General features: G+C 37.0%; 3 protein-coding genes across 5 annotated transcripts in view; 2 read left to right on the forward strand and 1 right to left on the reverse strand.

The window, feature by feature from the left end:
- LOC139157651 (two pore calcium channel protein 1-like) overlaps positions 1-1,666 on the reverse strand; it is a 42,826-nt gene extending 41,160 nt beyond the window's left edge. The window contains exon 1 of one of the 2 annotated variants that reach the window (XM_070734648.1): positions 1,235-1,666. In XM_070734648.1, coding sequence (XP_070590749.1) covers positions 1,235-1,270 — 36 coding nt within the window. In that variant the 5' untranslated portion in view covers positions 1,271-1,666. Of the gene's footprint in view, positions 1-1,197 lie in introns of both variants that reach the window. The other variant, XM_070734649.1, reaches the window with a different exon arrangement.
- Positions 1,667-10,228: 8,562 nt separating this feature from the next.
- On the forward strand, positions 10,229-13,950 carry MTLN (mitoregulin). The gene is made up of 2 exons (XM_070734650.1): positions 10,229-10,602; positions 13,645-13,950. The coding sequence occupies exon 1, from the start codon at positions 10,410-10,412 to the stop codon at positions 10,596-10,598; it is 189 nt and encodes a 62-aa protein (XP_070590751.1). The 5' UTR covers positions 10,229-10,409; the 3' UTR covers positions 10,599-10,602; positions 13,645-13,950.
- Positions 13,951-15,402: 1,452 nt separating this feature from the next.
- NPHP1 (nephrocystin 1) overlaps positions 15,403-23,836 on the forward strand; it is a 41,937-nt gene continuing 33,503 nt past the window's right edge. The window contains exons 1-8 of one of the 2 annotated variants that reach the window (XM_070734651.1): positions 15,403-15,546; positions 17,285-17,358; positions 18,349-18,409; positions 20,500-20,636; positions 21,285-21,504; positions 22,056-22,157; positions 23,127-23,224; positions 23,720-23,762. In XM_070734651.1, coding sequence (XP_070590752.1) covers positions 15,463-15,546; positions 17,285-17,358; positions 18,349-18,409; positions 20,500-20,636; positions 21,285-21,504; positions 22,056-22,157; positions 23,127-23,224; positions 23,720-23,762 — 819 coding nt within the window. In that variant the 5' untranslated portion in view covers positions 15,403-15,462. Of the gene's footprint in view, positions 15,547-15,815; positions 16,001-17,284; positions 17,359-18,348; positions 18,410-20,499; positions 20,637-21,284; positions 21,505-22,055; positions 22,158-23,126; positions 23,225-23,719; positions 23,763-23,836 lie in introns of those variants that run through there. The other variant, XM_070734652.1, reaches the window with a different exon arrangement.

Below are 23,836 nucleotides of genomic sequence, written 5' to 3' on the forward strand. Positions count from 1 at the left end.
GGGGGTGCCATCTTTCAAGATGATAATGCACCAATCCATAGAGCAAGAATTGTTAAAGAATGGCACGAGGAACATTCTAATGAAGTTCAGCATCTCATCTGGCCACCACAATCACTAGACCTCAACATTATTGAGCATTTATGGTCGATTTTAGAGATTCAAGTAAGAAGACGATTTCCACCACCATCGTCTCTAAAAGAACTGGAGGGTGCTTTAACTGAAGAATGGGCTAAAATTCCTTTGGAAACAATTCACAATTTGTATGAATCAAGACCTCCGAGAATTGAGGCTGTATTTGCCGCAAAAGGTGGACTAACACCATATTTAAAGATATTTTGATGATTTTTCAAGGTGTTTCCATTTTCTTGTCCACCCCCTGTAGGTAGGGCTCAAAAAGGCAAAACAAACCGGACCGTACAAAATATAAGAGGCGGCCACTTGGCCAGGAGGACCCTTTTTGCTTTCAGTGTTTCTTTTACGATATTCGCCCCGCCCAACCAAAGGCTCCGGCAGTGTCTCTTAACTTGAGCCAAGGGCTACGTAGCCAATGTCTCCTTCAGCTTGCTGAACTGTAGCGCGATTGCAAAAAAGTAGCATAGAAACATACTAACCTTTCTGCATGTAATATGTACTTTTCTGCATGTATGTTTTCTGTATTTTCTGTTGGTCTGTAAGGGGCGTGCATAAGCGCCCCACGGTGCCTACTGTCCCTGTCCTACTGTCTTCTTTTCTCGTGACTTTTTACTTAGGTTTATACAAACTACTACTATCCTATACATGTTTGACCAATAAATAACATTAATAAGTAAGTACAGATCGACAACGGAGCTAAAACTAGACGCCCGTCTCCCCTTCACTCCCAACTCGGTTTATTCGCCCGTAAGGACCAAACTTTTCGCGGCATCCCCGACGAAAACAAAAGAGAGATTTTTTTGCTCACCCGACATCCGAAACGGAGGACGTCGGGCAAGAGACAATCCCCCCCATCCATCAAAAGGCGCCCAAAATGGGAGGGGGGGGATGACAAAGTTAACTGTACTATGCAACCTCCCGCTTGCTGCTCCGCGTAAAAGGGACGCTGTGCGTGTAGTAAAGTAAGTTTACAATCGTAGTAAAAAGGGCGACAGGAGCCTTCGGCCTAGAGTCGGGGTACCCGAGCAACGCGAGAAGCCGCAGCCCCCTCGAAGATGCGCCCACCCCGTAGTAGATACACTCTGACGAGGGCTACTACTACCTCCTCATCCTCCTTCTTCTTCGCCGAGTCGCCCATGGTTGGTTTAGGCGGGGCGGCGGGCGGCGTGGGCCGAGTTGGAGGGATCCCCGCGGTCGACTTCGACCCAAAGGCTCCGTCGCGGAGTGAGCCTGGCCGAGGAGCTTTTTTTTTTTTTAAATCCCCGGGCGCACGTGACTCGGGACGGCGGAAACGACTCGCTGCTTGTGGACGGGGAGCGGGATTTGGGGGGAAATGGAGTGCGAGGCTGAGGGGGCGGGGGGCGCGGGTGGCAACTCATGAACGCTCGTGTAACCCCCTGAGGCAAAACTTTCTGTTCCCAAAGTCAGATAACTCGCTCTGTGTCAGGCGACTGGAATGCCTCATCGGCTGAATTTCGGAGGGAATGAATTGCGCTGGAGCGCGTCGATTAAAGTTGGTTTTCGTCGTGTGGCTGTCACTGAGTGTGGGCTACTTTTCTTCGGAATAAAAGTGGGCGAGTGGTCAACTACTCGGGGTGGGGGGGCAGTGGAAACCACTGACTCCAGATTTCATGACTATAAACCACACTGGAACGCCCCTTCCCCTGAGCCAATGTATCTTTCACCAAGAGTTAAAGAGAAATTTCTTGTGTGCCCAATCACAATTGGCCAATAAAGCCTATTCTATTCTATTCTATTCTGTTTGTGCATATGCATATTAGTACAAATTCTTTGTGTATCCAATCACACTTGGCCAATAAAGAATTCTTTTATACTATTATTTTAGTGCATATGCACCAAAGACAAATTCTTTGTGTGTCCAATCACACTTGGCCAATAAATAATTCTCTTTTATACTATTCTTTTAGTGCATATGCACCAAAGACAAATTCTTTGTGTATCCAATCACACTTGGCCAATAAAGAATTCTCTTTTATACTATTCTTTTAGTGCGTATGCACCAAAGACAAATTCTTTGTGTATCCAATCACACTTGGCCAATTAATAATTCTCTTTTATACTATTCTTTTAGTGCATATGCACCAAAGACAAATTCTTTGTGTGTCCAATCACACTTGGCCAATAAAGAATTCTGTTTTATACTATTCTTTTAGTGCGTATGCACCAAAGTCAAATTCTTTGTGTATCCAATCACACTTGGCCAATAAAGAATTCTATTTTATACTATTCTTTTAGTGCGTATGCACCAAAGACAAATTCTTTGTGTCTCCAATCACACTTGGCCAATAAAGAATTCTGTTTTATACTATTCTTTTAGTGCGTATGCACCAAAGACAAATTCTTTGTGCGTCCAATCACACTTGGCCAATAAAGAATTCTATTTTATACTATTCTTTTAGTGCGTATGCACCAAAGACAAATTCTTTGTGCATCCAATCACACTTGGCCAATAAAGAATTCTGTTTTATACTATTCTTTTAGTGCGTATGCACCAAAGACAAATTCTTTGTGCGTCCAATCACACTTGGCCAATAAAGAATTCTATTTTATACTATTCTTTTAGTGCGTATGCACCAAAGACAAATTCTTTGTGCGTCCAATCACACTTGGCCAATAAAGAATTCTATTTTATACTATTCTTTTAGTGCGTATGCACCAAAGACAAATTCTTTGTGTATCCAATCACACTTGGCCAATAAAGAATTCTCTTTTATACTATTATTTTAGTGCGTATGCACCAAAGACAAATTCTTTGTGTGTCCAATCACACTTGGCCAATAAATAATTCTCTTTTATACTATTCTTTTAGTGCGTATGCACCAAAGACAAATTCTTTGTGTATCCAATCACACTTGGCCAATAAAGAATTCTCTTTTATACTATTCTTTTAGTGCATATGCACCAAAGACAAATTCTTTGTGCGTCCAATCATACTTGGCCAATAAAGAATTCTATTTTATACTATTCTTTTAGTGCGTATGCACCAAAGACAAATTCTTTGTGCGTCCAATCACACTTGGCCAATAAAGAATTCTCTTTTATACTATTCTTTTAGTGCATATGCACCAAAGACAAATTCTTTGTGCGTCCAATCATACTTGGCCAATAAAGAATTCTATTTTATACTATTCTTTTAGTGCGTATGCACCAAAGACAAATTCTTTGTGTATCCAATCACACTTGGCCAATAAAGAATTCTCTTTTATACTATTCTTTTAGTGCGTATGCACCAAAGACAAATTCTTTGTGCGTCCAATCACACTTGGCCAATAAAGAATTCTATTTTATACTATTCTTTTAGTGCATATGCACCAAAGACAAATTCTTTGTGCGTCCAATCACACTTGGCCAATAAAGAATTCTATTTTATACTATTCTTTTAGTGCATATGCACCAAAGACAAATTCTTTGTGTGTCCAATCACACTTGGCCAATAAAGAATTTTATTCTGTTCTGTTCTATTCTTTGATTTGTCAACATGCATAGGGTATTAGTAGTTTGTATAAACATAAGTAAAAAGTAACAATAAAAGAGGACTGTAGGACAGGGATGGTAGGCACAGTAGTGCACTTATGTGCGCCCCTTACAAACCTCTTAGAAATGGGGAGAGATTGACTGTAGACAGTCTAATGTTAAAGTTTTTGGGGGTTGGAGAAGAAATCACAGAGTCAGGTAGTGCTGAAGTCATATTTTCTGCAGTCGAGTTTGGAGCAGTTTATATTTAGTTTGAATCTATTATGTGTTTTGCTGTGGTTGAAGGTGAAGTAGTCATTCACAGGAAGGACATTTTAGTATATGGTTTTATGAACTACATTTCGATCAGATTGGAGTTGACATAGTTGTAAATTGTCTGATCTCAGTATTTCAAGTCTGGCGGGATAAGGTATTTTGTTGTGAGCAGAGGAGTGAAGGACTCCTCTTGTGAAATATTTCTGGACTTTCTCGATTGTATTAATGTCTGATATGCAATGCGGGTTCCAGACAGGTGAGCTGTATTCCAGAATTGATCTAACAAATGTTTTGTAAGCTCTGGTTAGCAGTGTAATATTGCCAGAGAAGAAGCTACATAAGATTGTAATCATGTAATCAAGTAAGAAGCTACCTAAGATTGTAAAAACTGTTATCATGAGGTTGAGATAATAGAGCTGATCACATAGAACTACTTTTGGGGACTGGACTGTAAGGGAATTTGACAAAGGGAAGTAAAAAGAGAAGTGCCAAATCTCTGTAGGGAATTGAACAGGTTTTTATGTGCAGCTTTTAAAAAAAATGTGGTTGTAGGTTTCAGTGTATAATAAAAGCTGCAGCCTTTCAGCTAAATGGATCTTAATCCTCCAAATTTCCAGGCAGTGTTTTCAATATTAAGCTGAATTTATTTAAGATCACACTGATGTATGATATCACACGAAAGGATGAACTTCTTCATACAAATGAAAAAAAGGTCAAGTATTACCCCTTGCATTTTATTTTTATGGCCTTACAATATAGCTCCTTTACTGGATAATTCTGTTGGATCAGCTCAAGAGATCCATTCATTCAGCATTCTGATCCCCAAAGTGGGATCAGCATCAGTGTTCTCAGTAGATAGTGACTTGTTGTTACGTCATCACACAGATTTGTGTCATTTGTGTGATAATGTTGTGACTTCTGCTGGATACCATAGTTAATGGTTTGCCTAGCTGAAGTACTTCTGGGAAAGAAACAGACAAATTTTGCAGGTAATATCTCCCCCCATTTTATATATTTAGCCTGTTTGTTTTGCTTGCACTGAATCATGATTTAAAATAATCGTTTGAATAAACTAATGTAATCTATGTTTATATGGTAGTAAGCAGCCATAAATAGTTATAAACCATCATTAATGTAATTGCACAATACATATTGTGCTTTAAAGTAATATACAGCATAGGCATACAGGCAAAAGACCACACATTACATTTTGAATATCTTCTATTTTAAAAGGACTGAAAAGGAATATCTAGCATGAACTATGCTGATCAGTGATGGCAGCTTTCTGCATTTCTTTTAAAATTACTATATTTCCCTTGTATCTAAGAACAAATCAAGATTTAAATACAGGGTTTGCAATTTCTCTGTCCATAGATGTGAAAGTAGCATTACCTATTGAATTTCTACTTAATAAAAGGTAACATACAGTATGTGCTAGTTGTTCCCGACTCTAGGGGGCAGTGCTCATCTCAATTTCAAAGCTGAAGAGCCAGCGCTGTTTGAAGATGTCATGTGGCCGGCATGACTAAATGCCAAAGGCGCACAGAACACTGTTAGTTTCCCACCAAAGTGGTCCCTATTTTTCTACTTGCATTTTTGATGTGTTTTCAAACTGCTAGGTTGGCAGAAGCTGGGAAAAGTAACAGGAGCTCACTAGGGATTCGAACCGTTGAACTGCCAACCTTTCAATCAACAAACTCCACATCTTAGCCACTGAGATATCAATCAATCAATGAATATGGAGTCATTAATAGCATAAAAGACTGCTTGAGAGCAACTACAGAAGTTGGTTGCAGGATAAAGGGATGACTACTAGCTACTGGGAATGTATGCATGTATTTGTTTTTAAGAAGCTAGTCAGTGGTTCTCAACCTTTCTAATGCCCCGGCCCCTTAATACAGTTTCTCATATTGTGGTGACTCCCAACCATAAATCTAGCGCCAATTCTCACAACAGAGCTTTAAGCTGATTGGCAGGAAGGTCAGAGGGACACTCCTACTGTAAACACCTGATTGGTTGGATTGTAAAAATATGTTCCAAGGCATCAGAGTAGAAGCTTTAGTTCCTAACACCATGGGAAATTTGTCTTTTCCCATGGTTTAGGCGACTCCTGTGAAACGGCCGTTTGACCCCCAAAGGGGTCATGACCCCCAGGTTGAGAACCACTGAGCTAGATACTGCATTATAGCAACATTCTTAGTTTGTGTATCCTGTAATACTGTACATAATTGTGCTTACCATTCCCCAGAGGCTCAGTATGAGGTCTTTTAAAAATGAATGATAATTATTCAAATATGAATAATTTATTTCCTAGTTTGAACATCCTGCCAGTTAAAGGGAAATATTCTTGCATCAACTTACAAATAGTATGCATTTAAAGGCAATTGTCAGAAAACAAACAATTTTGTTATTTAAAAAAAAAAAGAGAATATCATCAATTAGGATCTATCTAACAGGGAGAATTTATTTATTAAATCTATATGCTGCCTATTTTACACTGAAAAGCAACTCTGGGCATCTTGGGTGAAAATATTATCAGTTACTGGTATTTTGCCTTTAATTCAGTCTTTAGATTTAAAAAAGTTCTTTAAAAGGCTTGCTGTTATAAAGGGTGTCTTTGCTTTTATGTCATTTGATATAATTAATCTAAATGATGTGACAGAAAAAGGAGAAAGGATTGGAAACAACAAGAGATAAAACAAACTCAGTAGCGAAGGCTTTGAACAAATTCCTTGCAATAATCAGATGGGAATACTTTAAAGAAGAAGAGAAGTCAAAAGTTGCTGAACACTTTGCAGCTGCTTCTCCTTTAGTCTATTCCTCTGATAAAAGAACCTCCTTCTCCGTAGTGACCCTGATTTCTCTTTCCAAAGCTGCAGCAAAGTCTTAGAGCAATTTACCAATATATTCTCTTTGAAGAAGTGATAGGCAGAGAGAGGAAAAGTGGAGATGAAAAACACCATGTTTAAAAAGGTAGTACATCTTTTTATCTACACACAAGAATGAAAATAGTATTCAGTCCTATGAAAAGTATGGATAGCATCAGAACAAAAGGCCTGAATGCGTATTATGTTGTGTATGAGAAGAAGTAATTGAATGGCACATACTATCCTACATGTTTATGTACAAATATGAAAAGCAAAGATGATTTTGTAAGGCAGCAACACCTGGCAGGGAGATTTAAACAACCAAGAGGGCAGTCAGTGTTTCTTGCCACTGTTTTAAAAGGAAAAGGGGTGTGGCTTTGATCATGGGGATGAGGCTGTCATCTTGACTTTTTTGACACCTCCTTCCCCCGCATGCACAACCCTGCTATAGACAGTCTTTTTGTGGTTCAGTTGCTTCCACTTCTTTGTTACCCAAAGGCAGTGATGGGCTGCTGCCCCACAGGGGAGGACACAGTGGGGGGTATTAAGTTTATGAACTATTTATTGAATACTTAATAGTTTTTTTATTATCCTTCCTTCTCTAGTACCTTAGTATGATCCTTAATTACTTTTAAAATAGGAAATAATTAAATAGTATGTTTTTACACATAAATGCTTTAATCATTTTAATCATTATCTATTACTATTACTATTATTATTATTATTATTATTACTAATTAGATTTGTATGCCGCCCTTCTCCGAGGACTCGGAGTGGCTCACAACAAGGAAAACAATACAATGAATATAAATCCAATATTTATCTAGGACTGAACTTTTATAGCAATTAAAGAAAATTTAGCTACTTGCCTAATCTGTTATTATACTGAACCTTGTGGGTTCAGTACAAAACCTTAAAATGGTACTGAGCTCCTCAACAAATAATGCTGTCTATCATTTGTCCTTTTTGTGGCTATTCAAATAATAATGTAGCTTAATCAACTGAAAAAGAGTCCAAGCACCTATTTGAAAACTTATCTTGGTCAGTAAGCCACTCCCACCCAGTCACATGACCTTTAAGCCACCCGTCACATGATTGTCAAGCCACTCCCACCTAGTCATATGGCTGGCAAGTCACTCCCACCCAGTCACATGACCATCAAGCCACATCCATAGCATGGCAGTAAAAATTTTGGCAGTCCATCACTGCCCGAAGGACATTGTTTTGCCAGGAATATCTGGCCCTAACTTGGTCTCCAAATTTTTGTAAGCTCATGCTTGTATTTATTAGAAAAAGCAGGCACCCTGTCCTCTCTCAGCCTCTCAATTCCTCATTCATTCTGGTACTTAGATTGTATGACTATGATAGTCATAACAATTTATAGGAAAAGGGTCACATGATGTGAGCAGTATAAAACAGTGCTGACTGTAGAAACAATTCCAATCTCTAATTACCATAACAAACTTCATCTTATTATTTATTTATTATTATTATTTATTCATTGGATTTGTATGCCGCCCCTCTCGTGGACTTGGGTGGCTTACAACAAATACAAAATACATAATACAGTACTGTAAAACAATTTGATCCAATTAATAGCAGTTAAAAACTTAAAAAACATCCAAAAACTAAAAACATTCAATTATCATTCACTCAATCAATAATTTATTCTAAACATTATTCTAAAAGATTGCAAATACTGTATATGACAAAATTTTCAGTAAATGTTATGCTTTTGGAGGTTTTTTCCCACTGGAAATAGGCTGAAACTGGCTGAAACAGTTTCAAAAGTTTTCAGATCTGCTTTAGAAAAAAAATCATTTTTATAGTTTACACTCACTGCAGTTATGTTGAACATATTCAAACATACTTAAATCAGGTTCATAGTTTAAAAGATAGCAGCCGCAGCTGGTCTAGTTAGAAGTGTAGGTTTGGGTTAATATTTTGTTGTGAAAGTATCAGAGAAAAATAGAGTCATAGGTTACACTGGGAGTTTAAAAGAAAGCAAAGAGTTCTATATTGTTGTAAACAAATTGCAAAAACATGTTCATGAAATCAAGAAAAGTTCACCTCAATTTTTATACCAATACATTCTTGCTACAAAGTGATACAACTTGTACATATTTTCTCAGATATAAATTCCAAAAAACCTAATTGGCCCATTTGATCAATCTTCAAATTCCTCTTCTTTGAGGCATTGTACAAAATGGGATTGGGTGGCATAGAAGTCTTAAATTAAATTAAATTAAATTAAATTAAATTAAATTAAATTAAATTAAATTAAATTAAATTAAATTAAATTAAATTAAATTAAATTAAATTAAATTAAATTAAATTAAATTAAATTAAATTAAATTAAATTAAATTAAATTAAATTAAATTAAATTAAATTAAATTAAATTAAATTAAATTAAATTAAATTAAATTAAATTAAATTAAATTAAATTAAATTAAATTAAATTAAATTAAATTAAATTAAATTAAATTAAATTAAATTAAATTAAATTAAATTAAATTAAATTAAATTAAATTATTAAATTAATTAAATTAAATTAAATTAAATTAAATTAAATTAAATTAAATTAAATTAAATTAAATTAAATTAAATTAAATTAAATTAAATTAAATTAAATTAAATTAAATTAAATTAAATTAAATCATGATTAACAAACTATGGTTTATTGACAAATCCCAAATATTGGAGTCACATAAAATATTGAGTCAGGCAGGAACTGTTTTGAACTATAGATACATTTGGGGCTTTGAAAGTACACGGGGGCATATTCATAATATAATTGCAATCTAACTTGTAATTGCAATCTAACTTGTAATTGCAATTTATTTATTCACAAGACGGTTGCCACAACCAATCCCAAATGCCCGATGATGATGATGATGATGATGATAATAATAATAATAATAATAATAATAATAATAATAATAATTTATTAGACTTGTATGCTGCCCCTCTGCGAAAACTCGGGGCGGCTCACAACAATAAAACAATATAGAACAAATCTAATAATTAAAACTGTAGCTAATTAGCCTCCAGTCTGAAACTATTTTTTATAAATAAATAGGCTAGAAGCTACTACTGTACTTAGTTTTACAGCCGGTTGATTTCTAATACTGTATAACGAAATACTGTACAGTACTTATTTTGAAAAGAAAAAAAAGAGGGATCAGGCAGAGAACTTTTAGTTGGATTCAAACAGCAATGCCTATCCTTTATCAAACTGTGGTTTATAAATCACTATTTGGATTCACCTTTCAAAATACAATATGCTGAAGTAATGGTGCTATATTTAACTTACCGGTAAGTGCTTTTCAAACTTAACAAGATTAAGATGTGTGGACTTCAACTCCCAGAATTCGTTAGGCAGCATGCTAATTGAAGCACTCTGGGAGTTGAAGTCCACACATCTTTAAGTTGCGTGCCAAGTTTGCAAAACACCGATTAGAAGCGACGAGTAACCGTAGTTTCGCTAACTCAAAGGGGAAACATCACCGATTTCGATAGGGATTGCCTGCGCCAATGATAACTGCGGGCTAATAGCCACTAACTTGATGCGCCAAGAACCTTCTTAGCTCCTTTTTTTTTTCGTTGGGCGCGAGAACGAGATTGTCCTCTAGTGGGCGCCCTATCAGACTGAAGGCACAATGGCAATGGCGCTGAGCCCTGAGCCCTTGTCAGATCGCTCGGTCAAGCTAGCGGTGTTACTAGCCTTCGCTTCGGGAATGGTGGTGGGATGGCAGGCGAACAGAGCGCGGAGGTATTACCTCAAGTGGCGAAAGCGGCGGCTGCAGGACCAGCTAGCAGCGACGCAGAATAAGTTGGAACTCGCGTGAAGCGGTAAGGAATCCGCCGCAATAGCCCAAGCATGGGGACCGGGAGTGGGGGTCACGCTGACCGGCAGCGATCTTTTTAATGCCAAAACGCTAGTTTGCCTCGGGCCTTTTTAACCCTAGACTGGGGCAATGAAAAGTTCAAGCGGTGATCCCTGCGTTTCAAAGCTGGTATCGAGAGAAATAGGCCGAACAGCCAACACACTTACACGATTCTTGACAAATGTATACAGTATTTTCTTTTATGTACATTGAGAGCACATGCACCAAGACAAATTCCTTGTGTGACCAATCACACTTGGCCAATAAAATCATCTTCTCTTCTCTTCTCTTCTCTGCTCTGCTCTGCTCTGCTCTGCTTTCCTCTCCTCTCCTCTCCTATCCTATCCTATCCTTATTCCATTCCTATTCCTGTCCTGTCCTATCCTATCCTATCCTATCCCTATTCCATTCCTTGTCCTGTCCTGTCCTATCCTATCCTGTCCTGTTCTATTCTATTTTGCTTTGCTTAGTTTAAACCTGATGAAGTGGACAAGGCCATTGGAGCTGTGAGTTCTGCCACCTGTTCACTGGATCCGTGTCCCTCTTGGTTGGTTTCGGCCAGCCGAGAGGTGACACGGAGCTGGGCCCAGGAGATTACCAACGCTTCCTTGGGGAGGGGAGTCTTTCCAACACTCTATAAAGAAGCGCTCGTGCGCCCCCTCCTCAAGAAGCCCTCCCTGGACCCAGCCGTACTCAATAACTACCGTCCAGTCTCCAACCTTCCCTTCATGGGGAAGGTTGTCGAGAAGGTGGTGGCACTCCAGCTCCAGCGGTCCTTGGAAGAAGCCGATTATCTAGGTCCCCAGCAGTCGGGTTTCAGGCCCGGATACAGCACGGAAACTGCTTTGGTCGCGTTGATGGATGATCTCTGGCGGGCCCGGGACAGGGGCTTGTCCTCTGTCCTGGTGCTTCTTGACCTCTCAGCGGCTTTCGATACCATCGACCATGGTATCCTTCTGCGCCGGCTGGAGGGGTTGGGAGTGGGAGGCACTGTTCTCCAGTGGTTCTCCTCCTACCTCTCCGGTCGGTCGCAGTCGGTGTTAGTGGGGGGTCAGAGGTCGACCTCTAGGTTTCTCCCTTGTGGGGTGCCTCAGGGGTCGGTCCTCTCCCCCCTGCTATTTAACATCTACATGAAACCGCTGGGTGAGATCATCCAAGGGCATGGGGTGAGGTATCATCAATATGCCGATGATACCCAGTTATACATCTCCACCCCATGTCCAGTCAACGAAGCAGCGGAAGTGATGTGCCGGTGCCTGGAGGCTGTTGGGGCCTGGATGGGTGTCAACAAACTCAAACTCAATCCAGACAAGACGGAGTGGCTGTGGGTCTTGCCTCCCAAGGACAATTCCATCTGTCCGTCCATCACCCTGGGGGGAGAAACATTGACCCCCTCAGAGAGGGTTCGCAACTTGGGCGTCCTCCTCGATCCACAGCTCACATTAGAGAAACATCTTTCAGCTGTGGCGAGGGGGGCGTTTGCCCAGGTTCGCCTGGTGCATCAGTTGCGACCCTATTTGGACCGGGAGTCACTGCTCACAGTCACTCATGCCCTTATCACCTCGAGGCTCGACTACTGTAACGCTCTCTACATGGGGCTACCTTTGAAAAGTGTTCGGAAACTTCAGGTCGTGCAGAATGCAGCTGCGAGAGCAATCATGGGCTTTCCCAAATATGCCCATGTTACACCAACACTCCGCAGTCTGCATTGGTTGCCGATCAGTTTCCGGTCAGAATTCAAAGTGTTGGTTATGACCTATAAAGCCCTTCATGGCACTGGACCAGATTATCTCAGGAACCGCCTTCTGCCGCACGAATCCCAGCGGCCAGTTAGGTCCCACAGAGTGGGTCTTCTCCGGGTCCCGTCAACGAAACAATGCCACTTGGCGGGACCCAGGAGAAGAGCCTTCTCTGTGGCGGCCCCGACCCTCTGGAACCAACTCCCCCCAGAGATTAGAATTGCCCCTACCCTCCTTGCCTTTCGTAAGCTACTCAAAACCCACCTCTGCCGCCAGGCATGGGGGAATTAAGACCTCTTCTCCCCCTAGGCTGATACAACTGTATGTATGGTATGTTTGTACGTATGTTGGTTTTATACATTAGGGGGTTTTAAGTTAGTTTTTAGTATTGGATTTTTACTGTATATTGTTTATGACTGTTGTTAGCCGCCCCGAGTTTTCGGAGAGGGGCGGCATATAAATCCAATAAATGAAATGAAATGAATAAATGAAAATAACTTTATGACTCTTTGTATCAAAATAAAAGGCAAAATGCCTTAATTGATGTTTCCATTTGTACCCTTTTCCTTGAAGGTTTTTTGTGTTTTAATACTACTCACAGAGCCCGAGAGGACATCTTGGCCATCATTATTTTGGGCAGAAAAGACCACCTGTTTCTGTGTAATTTTTTGTTTATTGAATGCTAATGTTCTGAGAGAGCTTAGGGAAGAGAGAATAGTTATCTCAAACTACTCATTTTGCAATAGTTTAACAACAGTCCTGAAATTCATTTTGGTTTTTTTCCAAAAGTGGTTGAAATTAATAATAATAAGAATAATAAGAATAATAATAATTTATTAGATTTGTATGCCGCCCCCTCCGAAGAAATTATTTTTGGGTTAACAAGTGCCAACCTTGTTTAGTGGGTTACAATCATAGCTTTTTTCAGCATATTGCAGGCCTATTTTTAATTAAGCAATAAATATTTTTGTCTCTTATTAAAAATATGCTGGTTTTTAAATTCAGAGATTTGTTTCTCAGGCTAAATACTTTACCATATGGATATTTTGTCAGGGTTCCTGCAACATTTCAGTTGACAGTTGTACCAAAATCAACAAACTTCTTAGTGAATGGAACTGTGCCTGATTTCCTTAATGCTATTCCCAAATAATAAAATAACATCCCTTGCTATATATTTTTAACTTGTTTTTTTGTTTTATATTTTAAATTTTGAGAAAATTTTAAAAGTTATATGGAACTGATTTTCATTTTTTCCCACCTGTCAACAGCTGAATACAAATAGAAGCCTCAAAAAGTACTACAATCAAGTTTCCATATTTAATGGAGATCTTTAAAAAAAATCCTCGTGCATAAACATGGTTTGGAGATATCTATGAAACTGCCATCTCATTTCATGGGACTGATATTTACAAAAAAGTTTAGCATCTGCAGAAAGAAGTAATCTATCTGTTGAAATCTGTTTTTATGAACAGCTTAACATTCCCTACTTGAATAACTAATAACCTAAGAATGTGTTATGAATTGGAGCTTCCTAACAAAGTTTAAATAGAAAATAAACAAGTGCAATGCAATAACTGTGTCAGGGTATTTTTTGAAGTTCTTTATTTTGGCTGTGAAAATGAAGACAACCATAATTTTACATCCAAATATGTGATTACATTAAAGGTTAGTTCTAAATGTATTGCCCTGATTTACACAACATGCTAAAACATGTGGTTTGTTTTGTGTGGGCTTACTGTATTAGGTGAAGCTACATTTAGTTTATTTAATAAATCACATTTAAGCTTAGAGCAATGTGTAAACTAAAACTCACATGTTGAATGTGATTTTAAATCTGAACTATTTACTTTGGTGAAACAATCTGTCTAATCAACTGTATAAAGAAACAAAGGACTAGAAATGGTATTTATGTATGGGCAGCAGTGGGCTATGAGCCGGAAGGCTAAATTGCGCTCTCTGCTGCGGCTCATAAGTTCTTGCGGGACCTGCGCGATTTTGCTGCTGCACCTGTGAAGGTAGCAAAATTGTGCACGGAGCTGCAAGTAAAACCTTGCTGAAACGCAGGCGCAATTTTGCTACCTTCACAGGTGCAGCAGCAAAATTGCGCTGGTCCTGCAAGAACCTACGAGCCGCGGTGGTGAATTTAGCGTTCCGGCTCGTAGCCCACTGCTGTGTATGGGGGTTGAGATGCAGTACATGATGAATCATTCACTATAAATTCTTAGACTGATTTTCTAGTGCAGCAATGAAAGTCAATGTACCAATGAAATTGTGCTTATTACTGTTTTTAAAAAAATTGTTCTGTTTATTAGCTTTTCCAAATTTAAAAAACAACATTGCTATAATTTGACACAAATCTATGCCTATTTTCGTATATTTGTTACATTTGTTACATTATCTCTTTTTAAATACATATATTACATTACATGTTTATATATTTCTCATTTTTTATGCATCCTTTCACACTTTATCCCTGTCTTTTGCCTTTTATACCCGTATTTTTTAAAAATAAGGTAAAAATCCATCCTGATTTTTGTAGAGTACTGTACAGTAAGCATCTATTTGGTGACAAAAATATGTCTTAACTGTTCATATATTCAGTTTGGTGAACTAAGTTTTGGGATGTTTACACCCAGGTTGAAACAATGATACAGTAATTGTTTAATTTTATCACCTTTATAATAGTTAAAACGTTCTTTTTAATTTCGATTTATGGTTAGGCACCTTTAGCATTCAAGTAAAAAGCTGGAGTATACATTTATTGGATATGTGATTGGTGTTTTATCCTGCCCAAGTGACTGTCTCATAGAGTAGAAGACATGGGTTTTGAATAAGTATTGGGCAAGAACTCCAAAGTAACAGGGTTCCCTCTAGAATAGATTCTAGAATAAGAATAAAATTGGAGAAGGGAGGGTTAAATAGGATGATGTAAACTACCAGGCATACATTTAACAAAAGCGACTGCTAACTCCTTTCCTAAATCACGCTTGTGGTCTTTTGCAACGCCGATTGATGACGTATTAAATGAGCGCCGCGGCGTTGGTCTCCTTAGCGACTGTGGTGGCTGCTCTCTTTTGTGCAGAGCAATGTCTGTACAGGTGACCGGCCGTCGGAGCCGAAGGGGCCCGCTGCAAAGCGCGTTGCGTCGGGGCCGAGAGCTGCGGGAACAGGTAAGGTGTCCTTTGTCGTTTTTTTCCTCGGCGGGTGGAGAGGGAGAGAAGCCAGCTGTGATTGCTGAAGGGAAATATTTATTTATTTATTTATTGGATTTGTATGCCGCCCCTCTCCGTAGCTGGGACCCACTAGAGCAGGGCTCTCCAACCTCGGCAACTTTAAGTCGTGCGGACTTCAACTCCCAGAATTCTGGGAGCTTTGCTGGCTGAGGAATTCTGGGAGTTGACGTCCGCAAGACTTAAAGTTGCCGAGGTTGGAGAGCCCTGCACTAGACGTTGGCGGCTGATTGAAAAAGAAATCCCCCAAACTTTGTGGAGCTCATGTATGGACTTGTTTCAATGCAAACATGGCATGGCTCCCCAAATGTGACCCCTCCGATTTCATTGTTGAACATGTGAATCCATACAAAACTAGTGTGAAGTTTATGGTTTCGGTGTTTGGAAGACGCACGTAGGTGTCTTAAAGGGGCGATGGGGGAAGAGATGTATATGCACGTCCCAGCGAGTAAGAATCCAAAATGTCACGGTGCTTGATTGAACCACTAGATTGTAATCCTACTCTGCGAATAAGTAATTTAGTAAGAGTTATTTGGTTAAAAAAAGTTGTTAGGTGAGCAATTCTTCCAGTAACATTCTCAAGAAACCTGTCAACAACAGAGTAGTAGATGCTTGGAACAAACTTCCAGCAGATGTGGTTGGTAAATCCACAGTAATTGAATTTAAACATGCCTGGGATAAACATATCCATCCTAAGATAAAATACAGGAAATAGTATAAGGGCAGACTAGGTGGACGTGAGGTCTTTTTCTGCCGCCAATCTTCTTTTTCTAACAGGGAAATAAATTTTATATTGAACTTGTATTTAATAGGGAAAATTGAGTAAATGGTAGCACACACTCTCCAGATTTCATCTCCTTCAAAATGGAGCTCTCTATATGCCATAAAACTAGAGTGAGTAGATTAATCTGTAAGATTTAATAGAACGCTCATGAAATATAGAAGAATGGGGAAATGTTAAGATATGCAAAAGCTGACAAGAGAAGTACTTGGTAATCTGTGGCCAGGAATGGATTTTTGTAAAAAGAAGCTAATAGGATTGTGATTATCTTTTACTTTAAAAATATACAGTAGTACAGTACTTCATTTGTATTTACAAAATGAAACAGAGAGTACATCAAGTAAAGGTTCCAATGTTTTGAAAGGATTCAGAAAATGAGACTTGTTTAGCAAAATAGGTTACAAGATATGGCTGATGGATATTAGATTTAGCATTTATTTCTTTTGTTTACTATTTTATTATTTGTTAAATTTATATTTTGTCCATCAGAATAAGCATTTCTCTATATTGTACATCTTGCACATATATAGACATCCTAGTTAACTTTAACTTAGTGGAATTGTTAAATCTCACATAAAGTAGAACATGTGGTCCAGACTGATTAAAGTAGCAAGGTCCTGCAGAGGGCACTATAGTAAAATTTACATGTACACAGAACTTAATGGGATTTAGATAAGTATGTGTAGTATAGATTTCTAAACTTAGTGAATTTCGCTACTCTGAAGTTACTTGTCTGTAATAAAGGGGAAGTTAAGAGTACAATTGGATGGTTGAATATTATTAATATTGGGCAGATGGTATTAGAGAATATGGGAAACTAGGTACAACTCTTAAATATATAAGGCTGTGTAACTGCTTTTATTCAACAAATTATGTCTTAATTATCAAATATTTCAGGTGGAAACTTTGCTTCAAGAAAGCGAAACCGTGAAGGCTCTGGATTCTGAAAAAAGGAAAAGCCTTAGTGAGAGGTAATGTACATTTTAGCTACAGTAATCTTTTAATAGACGCAAATGTAACATTTAAATGGCACTTAAAATATACAGAAAATAAACAGGTGATTTAAAAATAATTGAGACTAAAACGTTTTTATTTATGAACAAATATATAAAAAACAAGACTCATTTCTACCTGTATTTTACTTCAAAGATGAGAGGTGAGGCAATGTTATTTGTCTAGTCTCCTCATTGCAGCACACAATCAAATCAAATAAAAACAAATTGAAGAAGACTGTTCAGGAATATAATTATTTGGAATTGCTCTTCAGTGGAGTATCAATGGATTAACGTGCAGCATTTAATGTCATGGTTTTTCACATTCAAATGCATTATATTTGAACGTTAGCATACCATTCTTTCTGTGTTGAGTTGGTGCTATATTTTATCATTAATTTTTAAAACATTTTATATTGCTTTCACTATGAAAGTAGATTCAAGGCCAATTTACAAAATATTCAGGATTGTTTGTTCATGAATTTGTATGCTAGTTTTTCCAAAGAATTTAGTTGGCTTACATTTCAAAATGATAAAAACAATAAAGCAAATGCCTCCTACCCCCATACACATTTAGTAGTATTTACTGTATCTACATTACATGTTTCAGAGGTAGGAGAACAACAAAAACATACTTAACCAAAGTAGATTGGTAGATTCTCCTGCAGGAGAAGTAGATTCTCCTACAGGAGAATGAGCAACTGAAGCATTTACTGGTAATTATTATTCAACCAGGCAAATGTAACAGGCTTTAATAGCTGTTCAGCATCAATATTATTCCTTCTCTAGGGGGTCTGTGCATACATTTTTTTTCTGATTATGGTAGTAAGCTATTAACATGCCTGCTCACCTTGGGATCATTAATTTGTTTATTAAATTTAAGCATAGTATTATTTGTAATATTTTAGGGTCAGTATATTTGTTGGTTGGTAGGCAGTATATAAAATTGGTCTTTCCTTCTATTTATAGATGTTTGGAGCTGAAGAAATCTGTGGATGAAAATGCCTTAAGTCTTCAAAACTTAAAGAAAGTAAATATTTAGGGCTATAGTTGATTGGTTGATTATATGCCAATAAGTGATTTTTGACTCCTACTAACTTCACATATATTTTCTCCATGGCAATCTATCTCTAACCTGTTCTTTAAATCTCCCAACAATGCACAATGATGCACTATACCACTATAACTTCTCTTTCATGTCATCTTTTAAAGAAGTAGAGTCTTTTGTAGTGCGCTAGGTCTTTATATAAGGTGCACAAAGTAGATTAGAAACATAGAAGACTGATGGCAGAAAAAGACCTCATGGTCCATCTAGTCTGCCCTTATACTATTTCCTGTATTTTATCTTACAATGGATATATGTTTATTCCAGGCATGTTTAAATTCAGTTACTGTGGATTTTCCAACCACGTCTGCTGGAAGTTTGTTCTAAGGATCTACTACTCTTTCAATAAAATATTTGCTCATGTTGCTTTTGATCTTTCCCCCAACTAACTTCAGATTGTGTCCCCTTGTTCTTGTGTTCACTTTCCTATTAAAAACACTTCCCTCCTGAACCTTATTTAACCTTTTAACATATTTAAATGTTTCGATCATGTCCCCCCTTTTCCTTCTGTCCTCCAGACTATACAGATTGAGTTCATTAAGTTTTTCCTGATACGTTTTATGCTTAAGACCTTCCACCATTCTTGTAGCCCGTCTTTGGACCCGTTCAATTTTGTCAATATCTTTTTGTAGGTGAGGTCTCCAGAACTGAACACAGTATTCCAAATGTGGTCTCACCAGCGCTCTGTATAAGGGGATCACAATCTCCCTCTTCCTGCTTGTTATACCTCTAGCTATGCAGCCAAGCATCTTTCTTGCTTTTCCTACTGCCCGACCACACTGCTCACCCATTTTGAGACTGTCAGAAATCACTACCCCTAAATCCTTCTCTTCTGAAGTTTTTGCTAACACAGAACTACCAATGCAATACTCAGATTGAGGATTCCTTTTCCCCAAGTGCATTATTTTACATTTGGCAACATTAAACTGCAGTTTCCATTTATTTGACCATTTATCTAGTAAAGCTAAATCATTTACCATATTATAGACCCCTCCAGGAATATCAACCCTATTGCACACTTTAGAGTCATCGGCAAATAGGCAAACCTTCCCTACCAAACCTTCCCCTATGTCACTCACAAATATATTAAAAAGAATAGGACCCAGAACAGACCCTTGTGGCACACCGCTTGTAAACAATTAATTTAATTTTGTCATTTGTGCCTCAAGTGAGAACTCTGAGTTCATGAGTCTTCGGAGAGAGGCGGCATACAAATCTAATAAATTATTATTATTATTATTATTATTATTATTATTATTATTATTATTATTATTCAGTTGTCTATTTGTTTGATTTGGGAGGGGCTGTCTACAGAATTCCCGGAGTCTTCTTCAGCATCATTTAAAACATCCTACCCTCCTTCAAAGTTCAGCTTTTGCTTCTATGAAATATTACAGGGAATACCATGGCTTTCATGATTTTGATCTTTATAGACATGATAACATTGAATATATATTTCCAATACAGCTAGAATTCTTATCCAAAAATAAGAGGGGGAAGATCCTGAGATATTGTTTGCTAAAGTAGTATTGAAATTAGAAGCTATTTTTCCAGGTTCCAGTATATATAGCTTTCTGAATTTCTGTCATTCTAAATTAAATCCATTTTTAAAATAAAAATAATACTAATAATCTAAACAAGAACAAATGTGTTCTTTTTTCAGCACAAAGGACCATGTGAATGTTTACGTGTAATAACTAACTAATAGCACATCTTTTCTAAATGCGATTTGGAAGCCAGTATCATGTAAAGGTTAACAATGGAAAAATTCAAATTTAACTCCCTTCTTGACCCTGGCTCTCACATGAATATTTTTGAGCCTTCTATCTCAATGGATTGGTGCCTTGAAACTAAAATAAAGGAAAAATTTCATGTATATTACTTTGAGCTTCCAGAGAAATGACAAGATATAAATGCAAACTAAAATTATAAAACTTGGTAAATATTAATATACATATGGATTTTCTCAAATCCATATGTATATTATGTATATGTGTTGTGTTTTTATCTCACAGTCAGATGAACCTGCACCAGTAGGAAATTATAATCAGAGAAAAGAAGTAGAAGAAAAACAATTGTTTGAGCTTTCTCAGCAACTGGAAAAACTTGGTGTAGTCCTTAACCAGGACAATGAAGTCAAAGACTCTAGCATGTAGGTAAATTTAAGAGATTTAATTTTTTGTTATAAACAACTATCACAAGTTTGTTTAAATTTAATTATAGGCATGTTTCAGAACCAGCAAAAAATGCAGCATGAATTTAAAATACAGTATAGGTATCTTCTCTCCTGTAACATAAAATTAAGATATATGACAGTATAGAAATTCAAAATGCATTATGCATACCGTATTTTTCGGTGTATAAGACACACCTTTTTACCTCAAAAAGTGCATCAAAAACTGGATGCGTCTAATACATCGAATGTTGCAGTTTTCAGGAATAGGGAAAAGATATGCCTGTTTTCTTTTGGATTGCATTTATTTTCTAAATGTTGTATTTTTTGATGTATGCAATTCAAAAATATTTCATTAGAATTTTTTGTTTTAAATGTTACATTTTTTTAAAAAAATTAAATAATCTTCATAATGCTTTTGGTAATTTAAATAATGATAAAATAAAGTTCAATAAATCAGTTTTACTTTGTGCCTATATCCTGTTTTTTTTCTAAAAAAATCAGAAGGGTATTTCCTACTCTTGGTTACTGCCAATTCAAGCTACAAATTAGTCAAATCATGGACTGATTAAAATAAGTGATTTTCAAAACACTAGTTATTTCCTGTTTTTATTTCTTTGTTGTTAGGAATTTGAAAAAAAATGGCTGCCCAGAGGAACAGCAGAAAAATGAAGAGACAGAAAATGAGGAAGGAGAAAGTACCCAAAATGATGATGAAGAAGAAGAGCAAGATAGCGCGGACGATGATTATGAAGAAGATGAAAGTAAACTAGACGATTCACTTAATACAGAATTCATTGCTCTTGGTGATTTTGCTGCACAGCAAGAAGGGGACTTGACATTTAAAGCAAGTAAAATCTAGCATTTCTTGAGTCCGTTAGTTCCACTTGTTTTCCTCTACTGCCTGTCTTCTTTGTTGTAATCTGTGCCCCATCCCATTTAATGTGGCATCAGAATTGAGATCAACCCATCATTACCTGTATAACTTTGACCTGAGTTGTAGGCATCATCTAAAGTATGTCTTAGATTGAAGCAGAGAGGCCAAGTGGAACAACCGGTTTGTATGGGTACAGTGATATAAATCTACTAATGTTCATTTAAAATGTTCATTTTTTAAAAAAATAATCTATCAGGCTGAATGGAACATAAATTTTGAAACTTCAAATTAACTTTTTGATTTTTTACAGTAACTGCAAAACCATTTGACTTCCTTTTTATGTCTCTGACATCTTCAGTAGCATTTTGCATCAGTTGGTAAAATAAGAAAATGATCACATTTGATGCTAACCAAACATTAAAACATACACCATATATTCTGTGCATTGTATTGGAGTATTCAAACATTTTCAGTGTTAATATACTTACCCACTTTTACTTTCTCTATTTTCGTTCTTGAAGAAAGAAGAAGTTCTTCTTATCATTGAGAAAAAGCCTGATGGTTGGTGGCTGGCTAAAAATTCGAAAGGGGAGAAAGGCCTCGTGCCTAAAACCTATCTTACGGTTGGTATGAGTTTTCCCTTCCTACTCAGTTTTAACTGTTTTAATTATTGTTAATATCTGTGCTCTTTTGTAAGATGACAGGCTGATAGCATTGCACTGTATAAAAGTAAAAGTGAAATAGTTTTCCATAGCCTGCACATATAAAGCCTATATTTTTAAAATAGAAATAAAACTTGCCTATATAGGATGTACAAACTGATGATTGTACATGCCTATAAGGAAGAAAAATAGAGCTAGTACCTCTGGAACCCATCCTTTTATAAACATTTTCTGGAAATTGTATGGATTGTTCACCTATAGTACTTATTTATACAAATATTTATAGGTTGACACTATTGTAAGAACCTTAGGCTAGGTTAAATAAATACCATTTATCAGTTCTAAAGCAGCAGTTATCACCACACAGTAATAGAGAGATGTAGATTTTTACAAGTGATAATAGGGCACTGCCATCTGGATGTTAATTTCTGGGAGAACAAGTGATTCATTTACTTTAGATACAAAAGAAATAGTGATGATGAAGGTGAAGAACTTATTTAGCTAGATTGTCAGGCAGCAACCAGTTATCTATTCCTGATTTATCAGATACTCTGAACAGTTGGAAAGTAGTGTGATGGACTTTAGATGTGTGGGGAACTTCTTCCCACTTTGTCCATTAGAAACTTCTGCTGTTTATGATGGAGTATTATTTTCAATGAAGAATATAAGGATTATGGTAGGCTATTGTTCTGCCTCATGTTTGTTTGTTTGTTTATTTATTTATTTATTCAACTTCTATGTTGCCCAATCCCGAAGGATTCAGGGCGGCTTACAATAGTATAAATTACAAAACAATAAAAAGAAGTCAAATATAAATCTAAACTATAAAACATTAATTAAATATTCTAATGGGAGGGATGTTGTCAGCACATCCCTCCCATTAGGAAAACAAGGATGCAGTTTGGCTGATCGGTGTATTTCTTGTGACAGGCAAAAGACAAGGAGGAAAAAGAGCCAAGTTCAGAGGAAACTGAGGAGGACATTGAGATGGCAGATGAAACAGCAGGTGGAGCCGATATTCTGAAAAGGTAGACTGCAAACTTTAATGCAGACGTGCATCATCATCAGTTGGTATATTATGGGAACTTACTCAGTTTTTAAGCAATTTTATATGCAATGTGTAAGAAACTAAAAAAAAACCTATCCAAAAACATACCTTCAATCTTATTCCTAAAGTTGCCTATAATATGGGACTTACCGTTAAAAAAAGAATTAGTTCTTGGTTTTAAATGTGCTCATGGTGGGACTTACAAAAAGAGTCTTACTGAAGATCTAAATGTGTGGAATAAACCTGTAAATAGAGTCCTCAGAGAAGGGCGGCATACAAATCTAATGAATGAATGAATGAATAAATATTATTAGGTTCTCTTTCAAAGGGCTCTTGGTCCAAGGTGTTAATGCTCTGATACTATATTGAGCCTTTTGAATTGGGCCCATAAAGCAGACTGATTTGAATGATAATTTGCTTGTCTATATATTTCCCATAAGATTGTACTTTTTTCTTATGTTTGTACTGTCTGCAGAACAGACTCTCACTGGAGTGCTGTCAAAAAGGCCCTCACAGAGGTAAGTTTGCATTTTGCAGTTACATTTATATGTCAGTAATGATTTCCTTTGTTTTGTCAAAATATTTTGATTAA

This window comes from Erythrolamprus reginae, chromosome 1, assembly GCF_031021105.1.
Source record: "Erythrolamprus reginae isolate rEryReg1 chromosome 1, rEryReg1.hap1, whole genome shotgun sequence".
Lineage (NCBI taxonomy): Eukaryota > Metazoa > Chordata > Lepidosauria > Squamata > Dipsadidae > Erythrolamprus > Erythrolamprus reginae.

Coding starts and splice junctions, on each gene's coding strand:
- MTLN (XM_070734650.1), top strand. CDS start 10,410: ATGGCAATGGCGCTGAGCCCTGAGCCCTTGTCAGATCGCTCGGTCAAG.